Source organism: Eucyclogobius newberryi, unplaced genomic scaffold, assembly GCF_026437365.1.
Source record: "Eucyclogobius newberryi isolate DKJ021-1_F unplaced genomic scaffold, fEucNew1.0.hap1 SCAF_9, whole genome shotgun sequence".
NCBI lineage: Eukaryota > Metazoa > Chordata > Actinopteri > Gobiiformes > Gobiidae > Eucyclogobius > Eucyclogobius newberryi.
The window spans coordinates 1,615,638-1,625,644 of NW_027316532.1; the positions used below are offsets into that span (position 1 = coordinate 1,615,638).

A 10,007-nucleotide genomic window follows, 5' to 3' on the forward strand; every position below is an offset into this window, starting at 1 on the left:
ATCCAGAGACAGCAGGGGGCGATGACGGACACTTGACCATCCAGAGAAAGCAGGGGGCGATGACGGACACTTGACCATCCAGAGACAGCAGGGGGCGACCACGGACACTTGACCATCCAGAGACAGCAGGGGGCGACGACGGACACTTGACCATCCAGAGACAGCAGGGGGCGATGACGGACACTTGACCATCCAGAGACAGCAGGGGGCGATGACGGACACTTGACCATCCAGAGACAGCAGGGGGCGATGACGGACACTTGACCATCCAGAGACAGCAGGGGGCGACGACGGACACTTGACCATCACACAGACAGCAGGGGGCGATGACGGACACTTGACCATCCAGAGGCAGCAGGGGGCGATGACGGACACTTGACCATCCAGAGACAGCAGGGGGCGATGACGGACACTTGACCATCCAGAGACAGCAGGGGGCGACCACGGACACTTGACCATCCAGAGACAGCAGGGGGCGATGACGGACACTTGACCATCCAGAGACAGCAGGGGGCGATGACGGACACTTGACCATCCAGAGACAGCAGGGGGCGACCACGGACACTTGACCATCCAGAGACAGCAGGGGGCGACGACGGACACTGGACCATCCAGAGACAGCAGGGGGCGACGACGGACACTTGACCATCCAGAGACAGCAGGGGGCGATGACGGACACTTGACCATCCAGAGACAGCAGGGGGCGATGACGGACACTTGACCATCCAGAGACAGCAGGGGGCGACCACGGACACTTGACCATCCAGAGACAGCAGGGGGCGACCACGGACACTTGACCATCCAGAGACAGCAGGGGGCGATGACGGACACTTGACCATCCAGAGACAGCAGGGGGCGACGACGGACACTTGACCATCCAGAGACAGCAGGGGGCGACGACGGACACTTGACCATCCAGAGACAGCAGGGGGCGACGACGGACACTTGACCATCCAGAGACAGCAGGGGGCGACGACGGACACTTGACCATCCAGAGACAGCAGGGGGCGATGACGGACACTTGACCATCCAGAGACAGCAGGGGGCGACCACGGACACTTGACCATCCAGAGACAGCAGGGGGCGATGACGGACACTTGACCATCCAGAGACAGCAGGGGGCGATGACGGACACTTGACCATCCAGAGACAGCAGGGGGCGATGACGGACACTTGACCATCCAGAGACGGCAGGGGGCGATGACGGACACTTGACCATCCAGAGACAGCAGGGGGCGATGACGGACACTTGACCATCCAAAGACAGCAGGGGGCGATGACGGACACTTGACCATCCAGAGACGGCAGGGGGCGATGACGGACACTTGACCATCCAGAGACAGCAGGGGGCGACCACGGACACTGGACCATCCAGAGACAGCAGGGGGCGACCACGGACACTTGACCATCCAGAGACAGCAGGGGGCGATGACGGACACTTGACCATCCAGAGACAGCAGGGGGCGATGACGGACACTTGACCATCCAGAGACAGCAGGGGGCGATGACGGACACTTGACCATCCAGAGACAGCAGGGGGCGATGACGGACACTTGACCATCCAGAGACAGCAGGGGGCGACCACGGACACTTGACCATCCAGAGACAGCAGGGGGCGATGACGGACACTTGACCATCCAGAGACAGCAGGGGGCGATGACGGACACTTGACCATCCAGAGACAGCAGGGGGCGATGACGGACACTTGACCATCCAAAGACAGCAGGGGGCGATGACGGACACTTGACCATCCAGAGACGGCAGGGGGCGATGACGGACACTTGACCATCCAGAGACAGCAGGGGGCGACCACGGACACTTGACCATCCAGAGACAGCAGGGGGCGACCACGGACACTTGACCATCCAGAGACAGCAGGGGGCGACGACGGACACTTGACCATTCAGAGACAGCAGGGGGCGACCACGGACACTGGACCATCCAGAGACAGCAGGGGGCGACCACGGACACTTGACCATCCAGAGACAGCAGGGGGCGACCACGGACACTTGACCATCCAGAGACAGCAGGGGGCGACGACGGACACTTGACCATTCAGAGACAGCAGGGGGCGACCACGGACACTGGACCATCCAGAGACAGCAGGGGGCGACGACGGACACTTGACCATCCAGAGACAGCAGGGGGCGATGACGGACACTTGACCATCCAGAGACAGCAGGGGGCGACGACGGACACTTGACCATCCAGAGACAGCAGGGGGCGACGACGGACACTTGACCATCCAGAGACAGCAGGGGGCGATGACGGACACTTGACCATCCAGAGACAGCAGGGGGCGATGACGGACACTTGACCATCCAGAGACAGCAGGGGGCGACGACGGACACTTGACCATCACACAGACAGCAGGGGGCGATGACGGACACTTGACCATCCAGAGGCAGCAGGGGGCGATGACGGACACTTGACCATCCAGAGACAGCAGGGGGCGATGACGGACACTTGACCATCCAGAGACAGCAGGGGGCGACCACGGACACTTGACCATCCAGAGAAAGCAGGGGGCGATGACGGACACTTGACCATCCAGAGACAGCAGGGGGCGATGACGGACACTTGACCATCCAGAGACAGCAGGGGGCGATGACGGACACTTGACCATCCAGAGACAGCAGGGGGCGACCACGGACACTTGACCATCCAGAGACAGCAGGGGGCGACGACGGACACTGGACCATCCAGAGACAGCAGGGGGCGATGACGGACACTTGACCATCCAGAGACAGCAGGGGGCGATGACGGACACTTGACCATCCAGAGACAGCAGGGGGCGATGACGGACACTTGACCATCCAGAGACAGCAGGGGGCGACCACGGACACTTGACCATCCAGAGACAGCAGGGGGCGACCACGGACACTTGACCATCCAGAGACAGCAGGGGGCGATGACGGACACTTGACCATCCAGAGACAGCAGGGGGCGACGACGGACACTTGACCATCCAGAGACAGCAGGGGGCGATGACGGACTCTTGACCATCCAATGACAGCAGGGGGCGACGACGGACACTTGACCATCCAGAGACAGCAGGGGGCGATGACGGACACTTGACCATCCAGAGACAGCAGGGGGCGATGACGGACACTTGACCATCCAGAGACAGCAGGGGGCGACCACGGACACTTGACCATCCAGAGACAGCAGGGGGCGATGACGGACACTTGACCATCCAGAGACAGCAGGGGGCGATGACGGACACTTGACCATCCAGAGACAGCAGGGGGCGATGACGGACACTTGACCATCCAGAGACAGCAGGGGGCGACCACGGACACTTGACCATCCAGAGACAGCAGGGGGCGATGACGGACACTTGACCATCCAGAGACAGCAGGGGGCGATGACGGACACTTGACCATCCAAAGACAGCAGGGGGCGATGACGGACACTTGACCATCCAGAGACGGCAGGGGGCGATGACGGACACTTGACCATCCAGAGACGGCAGGGGGCGACCACGGACACTTGACCATCCAGAGACAGCAGGGGGCGACCACGGACACTTGACCATCCAGAGACAGCAGGGGGCGACGACGGACACTTGACCATTCAGAGACAGCAGGGGGCGACCACGGACACTGGACCATCCAGAGACAGCAGGGGGCGATGACGGACACTTGACCATCCAGAGAAAGCAGGGGGCGATGACGGACACTTGACCATCACAGGAAGGCTGCGACATGCATGACAGTTCAAACCTTTACGCTGGTGTGTGTGTGTGTGTGTGTGTGTGTGTGTGTGTGTGTGTGTGTGTGTGTAGCTCGGATCCGCAGGAGTACAAGGCTCGGATGGAGAAACGCTCTGACCTCAAACAGGAGCGAGTCGGCCTCAGTAAACAGGAAGAGTTCATCCGCCTCATGGACACGAAGCAGGTGTGTCATACACACAACACAGACACACACACATGACACAGACACACACGTGTGATACACACACACATGTGATACACACACACACACATGAGACACACACATGTGATACACACACATGTGACACACACACACACAAATCAATCAAAGTGACGTAATAGCACTTTATATTCTAAGTCGACCTTTCCACTTTTAATCTTTGTTCAGAGCTTTTTATTTGAATGTATAAACTCTGTTTGTGACTCGTGTTTCTCATGTTCTGACGCAGGAGAAGGCGGAGTCTTCCAGCTCGCCATCGGCTGGAGTCAGTGGTAAACATAAGGTCAGCTCATGATGCTTTCCTCCTGCTCATGATGCTTTCCTCCTGCTCATGATGCTTTCCTCCTGCTCATGATGCTTTCCTCCTGCTCATGATGCTTTCCTCCTGCTCATGATGCTTTCCTCCTGCTTGTGATGCTTTCCTCCTGCTTGTGATGCTTTCCTCCTGCTTGTGATGCTTTCCTCCTGCTCGTGATGCTTTCCTCCTGCTCATGATGCTTTCCTCCTGCTCGTGATGCTTTCCTCCTGCTCGTGATGCTTTGCTCCTGCTCGTGATGCTTTCCTCCTGCTCATGATGCTTTGCTCCTGCTCATGATGCTTTGCTCCTGCTCATGATGCTTTGCTCCTGCTCATGATGCTTTCCTCCTGCTCGTGAGGCTTTCCTCCTGCTCATGATGCTTTCCTCCTGCTCATGATGCTTTCCTCCTGCTTGTGATGCTTTCCTCCTGCTTGTGATGCTTTCCTCCTGCTTGTGATGCTTTCCTCCTGCTCGTGATGCTTTCCTCCTGCTCATGATGCTTTCCTCCTGCTCGTGATGCTTTCCTCCTGCTCGTGATGCTTTGCTCCTGCTCGTGATGCTTTCCTCCTGCTCATGATGCTTTGCTCCTGCTCATGATGCTTTGCTCCTGCTCATGATGCTTTGCTCCTGCTCATGATGCTTTCCTCCTGCTCGTGAGGCTTTCCTCCTGCTCATGATGCTTTCCTCCTGCTCGTGATGCTCTCCTCCTGCTCGTGAGGCTTTCCTCCTGCCCGTGATGCTTTGCTCCTTCTCGTGATGCTTTCCTCCTGCTCGTGATGCTTTGCTCCTGCTCGTGATGCTTTGCTCCTGCTCGTGATGCTTTCCTCCTGCTCATGATGCTTTCCTCCTGCTCATGATGCTTTCCTCCTGCTTGTGATGCTTTCCTCCTGCTCATGATGCTTTCCTCCTGCTCATGATGCTTTCCTCCTGCTCATGATGCTTTCCTCCTGCTTGTGATGCTTTCCTCTTGCTCATGATGCTTTCCTCCTGCTCGTGAGGCTTTCCTCCTGCTCATGATGCTTTCCTCCTACTCGTGAGGCTTTCCTCCTGCTCGTGATGCTTTCCTCCTGCTCGTGATGCTTTCCTCCTGCTCGTGATGCTTTCCTCCTACTCGTGATGCTTTCCTCCTGCTCGTGATGCTTTCCTCCTGCTCGTGATGCTTTCCTCCTGCTCGTGATGCTTTGCTCCTGCTCGCGATGCTCTCCTCCTGCTCGTGATGCTTTGCTCCTGCTCATGATGCTTTGCTCCTGCTCGTGATGCTTTCCTCCTACTCGTGAGGCTTTCCTCCTGCTCGTGATGCTTTCCTCCTGCTTGTGATGCTTTCCTCCTGCTCGTGATGCTTTCCTCCTACTCGTGATGCTTTCCTCCTGCTCGTGATGCTTTCCTCCTGCTCGTGATGCTTTGCTCATGCTCGCGATGCTCTCCTCCTGCTCGTGATGCTTTGCTCCTGCTCATGATGCTTTGCTCCTGCTCGTGATGCTTTGCTCCTGCTCGCGATGCTCTCCTCCTGCTCGTGATGCTTTCCTCCTGCTCATGATGCTTTGCTCCTGCTCATGATGCTTTGCTCCTGCTCATGATGCTTTGCTCCTGCTCATGATGCTTTCCTCCTGCTCGTGAGGCTTTCCTCCTGCTCGTGATGCTTTCCTCCTGCTCGTGATGCTTTCCTCCTGCTCGTGATGCTTTCCTCCTGCTCGTGATGCTTTCCTCCTGCTCGTGATGCTTTCCTCCTGCTCGTGATGCTTTGCTCCTGCTCATGATGCTTTCCTCCTGCACATGATGCTTTCCTCCTGCTCATGATGCTTTGCTCCTGCTCATGATGCTTTCCTCCTGCTCGTGATGCTTTCCTCCTGCTCGTGATGCTTTCCTCCTGCTCGTGATTCTTTCCTCCTGCTCATGATGCTTTGCTCCTGCTCATGATGCTTTGCTCCTGCACATGATGCTTTCCTCCTGCTCATGATGCTTTGCTCCTGCTCATGATGCTTTCCTCCTGCTCGTGATGCTTTCCTCCTGCTCGTGATGCTTTCCTCCTGCTCGTGATGCTTTCCTCCTGCTCATGATGCTTTGCTCATGCTCATGATGCTTTGCTCCTGCTCATGATGCTTTCCTCCTGCTCATGATGCTTTCCTCATGCTCATGATGCTTTGCTCATGCTCATGATGCTTTGCTCCTGCTCATGATGCTTTCCTCCTGCTCGTGATGCTTTCCTCCTGCTCGTGATGCTTTCCTCCTGCTCATGATGCTTTGCTCCTGCTCATGATGCTTTCCTCTTGCTCATGATGCTTTCCTCCTGCTCGTGAGGCTTTCCTCCTGCTCATGATGCTTTCCTCCTGCTTGTGATGCTTTCCTCCTGCTCATGATGCTTTCCTCCTACTCGTGATGCTTTCCTCCTGTTCGTGATGCTTTGCTCCTGCTCGTGATGCTTTGCTCCTGCTCATGATGCTTTCCTCCTGCACATGATGCTTTCCTCCTGTTCATGATGCTTTCCTCCTGCTCATGATGCTTTGCTCCTGCTCATGATGCTTTCCTCCTGCTCATGATGCTTTCCTCATGCTCATGATGCTTTGCTCATGCTCATGATGCTTTGCTCCTGCTCATGATGCTTTCCTCCTGCTCGTGATGCTTTCCTCCTGCTCGTGATGCTTTCCTCCTGCTCATGATGCTTTGCTCCTGCTCATGATGCTTTCCTCTTGCTCATGATGCTTTCCTCCTGCTCGTGAGGCTTTCCTCCTGCTCATGATGCTTTCCTCCTGCTTGTGATGCTTTCCTCCTGCTCATGATGCTTTCCTCCTACTCGTGATGCTTTCCTCCTGTTCGTGATGCTTTCCTCCTGCTCGTGAGGCTTTCCTCCTGCTCGTGAGGCTTTCCTCCTGCTCGTGATGCTTTCCTCCTGCTCGTGATGCTTTCCTCCTGCTCGTGATGCTTTCCTCCTACTCGTGATGCTTTCCTCCTGCTCGTGATGCTTTCCTCCTGCTCGTGATGCTTTCCTCCTGCTCGTGATGCTTTGCTCCTGCTCGCGATGCTCTCCTCCTGCTCGTGATGCTTTCCTCCTGCTCGCGATGCTTTGCTCCTGCTCGCGATGCTCTCCTCCTGCTCGTGATGCTTTCCTCCTGCTCGTGATGCTTTGCTCCTGCTCGTGATGCTTTGCTCCTGCTCATGATGCTTTGCTCCTGCTCATGATGCTTTGCTCCTGCTCATGATGCTTTGCTCCTGCTCATGATGCTTTGCTCCTGCTCGCGATGCTTTGCTCCTGCTCGCGATGCTTTGCTCCTGCTCATGATGCTTTCCTCCTGCTCATGATGCTTTGCTCCTGCTCATGATGCTTTCCTCCTGCTCGTGATCCTTTGCTCCTGCTCATGATGCTTTGCTCCTGCTCATGATGCTTTCCTCCTGCTCGTGATGCTTTCCTCCTGCTCATGATGCTTTCCTCCTGCTCATGATGCTTTCCTCCTGCTCATGATGCTTTGCTCCTGCTCATGATGCTTTGCTCCTGCTCATGATGCTTTCCTCCTGCCCATTATGCTTTGCTCCTGCTCATGATGCTTTCCTCCTGCTCGTGATGCTTTGCTCCTGCTCATGATGCTTTCCTCCTGCTCGTGATGCTTTCCTCCTGCTCATGATGCTTTCCTCCTGCTCGTGAGGCTTTCCTCCTGCTCGTGATGCTTTCCTCCTGCTCGTGATGCTTTGCTCCTGCTCGTGATGCTCTCCTCCTGCTCGTGATGCTTTCCTCCTGCTCGTGATGCTTTCCTCCTGCTCATGATGCTTTCCTCCTGCTCATGATGCTTTCCTCCTGCTCGTGATGCTTTCCTCCTGCTCATGATGCTTTGCTCCTGCTTGTGATGCTTTCCTCCTGCTCGTGATGCTTTGCTCCTGCTCGTGATGCTTTCCTCCTCGTGATGCTTTGCTCCTGCTCGTGATGCTTTCCTCCTGCTCGTGATGCTTTCCTCCTGCTCATGATGCTTTCCTCCTGCTCATGATGCTTTGCTCCTGCTCATGATGCTTTGCTCCTGCTCATGATGCTTTCCTCCTGCTCATGATGCTTTGCTCCTGCTCATGATGCTTTGCTCCTGCTCGTGATGCTTTCCTCCTGCTCATGATGCTTTCCTCCTGCTCGTGATGCTTTGCTCCTGCTCGCGATGCTTTGCTCCTGCTCGCGATGCTCTCCTCCTGCTCGTGATGCTTTCCTCCTGCTCGTGATGCTTTGCTCCTGCTCATGATGCTTTCCTCCTGCTCGTGAGGCTTTCCTCCTGCTCATGATGCTTTCCTCCTGCTCGTGATGCTCTCCTCCTGCTCGTGAGGCTTTCCTCCTGCCCGTGATGCTTTGCTCCTTCTCGTGATGCTTTCCTCCTGCTCGTGATGCTTTGCTCCTGCTCGTGATGCTTTGCTCCTGCTCGTGATGCTTTCCTCCTGCTCATGATGCTTTCCTCCTGCTCATGATGCTTTCCTCCTGCTTGTGATGCTTTCCTCCTGCTCATGATGCTTTCCTCCTGCTCATGATGCTTTCCTCCTGCTCATGATGCTTTCCTCCTGCTCATGATGCTTTCCTCTTGCTCATGATGCTTTCCTCCTGCTCGTGAGGCTTTCCTCCTGCTCATGATGCTTTGCTCCTGCTCATGATGCTTTCCTCTTGCTCATGATGCTTTCCTCCTGCTCATGATGCTTTCCTCCTGCTCATGATGCTTTCCTCCTGCTCATGATGCTTTCCTCCTGCTTGTGATGCTTTCCTCCTACTCGTGATGCTTTCCTCCTGTTCGTGATGCTTTCCTCCTGCTCGTGAGGCTTTCCTCCTGCTCGTGAGGCTTTCCTCCTGCTCGTGATGCTTTCCTCCTGCTCGTGATGCTTTCCTCCTGCTCGTGATGCTTTCCTCCTGCTCGTGATGCTTTCCTCCTGCTCGTGATGCTTTCCTCCTGCTCGTGATGCTTTGCTCCTGCTCGCGATGCTCTCCTCCTGCTCGTGATGCTTTCCTCCTGCTCGTGATGCTTTGCTCCTGCTCGCGATGCTCTCCTCCTGCTCGTGATGCTTTCCTCCTGCTCGTGATGCTTTGCTCCTGCTCGTGATGCTTTGCTCCTGCTCATGATGCTTTGCTCCTGCTCATGATGCTTTGCTCCTGCTCATGATGCTTTGCTCCTGCTCGTGATGCTTTGCTCCTGCTCGCGATGCTTTGCTCCTGCTCATGATGCTTTGCTCCTGCTCATGATGCTTTGCTCCTGCTCATGATGCTTTCCTCCTGCTCATGATGCTTTCCTCCTGCCCATGATGCTTTCCTCCTGCTCATGATGCTTTGCTCATGCTCATGATGCTTTGCTCATGCTCATGATGCTTTGCTCCTGCTCATGATGCTTTGCTCCTGCTCATGATGCTTTCCTCCTGCTCATGATGCTTTCCTCCTGCTCATGATGCTTTCCTCATGCTCGTGATACTTTGCTCCTGCTCGTGATGCTTTCCTCCTGCTCATGATGCTTTGCTCCTGCTCGTGATGCTTTCCTCCTGCCCGTGATGCTTTCCTCCTGCTCGTGATGCTTTCCTCCTGCACATGATGCTTTCCTCCTGCACATGATGCTTTCCTCCTGCACATGATGCTTTCCTCCTGCTCATGATGCTTTGCTCATGCTCATGATGCTTTGCTCATGCTCATGATGCTTTCCTCCTGCTCATGATGCTTTCCTCCTGCTCATGATGCTTTGCTCATGCTCATGATGCTTTCCTCCTGCTCGTGATGCTTTCCTCCTGCACATGATGCTTTCCTCCTGCTCATGATGCTTTGCTCATGCTCATGA

At 55.6% G+C, this 10,007-nt stretch overlaps 1 protein-coding gene across 2 annotated transcripts in view; it reads left to right on the top strand.

Moving 5' to 3' along the window:
• atpaf1 (ATP synthase mitochondrial F1 complex assembly factor 1) overlaps nucleotides 1-10,007 on the top strand; it is an 82,516-nt gene that overhangs the window by 60,606 nt on the left and 11,903 nt on the right. For both annotated transcript variants that reach the window (XM_072439107.1, XM_072439106.1), the window contains exons 2-3: nucleotides 3,788-3,899; nucleotides 4,165-4,218. In XM_072439107.1, the coding sequence (XP_072295208.1) occupies nucleotides 3,816-3,899; nucleotides 4,165-4,218 (138 nt within the window). In that variant the 5' untranslated portion in view covers nucleotides 3,788-3,815. The remainder of the gene's footprint in view (nucleotides 1-3,787; nucleotides 3,900-4,164; nucleotides 4,219-10,007) is intronic.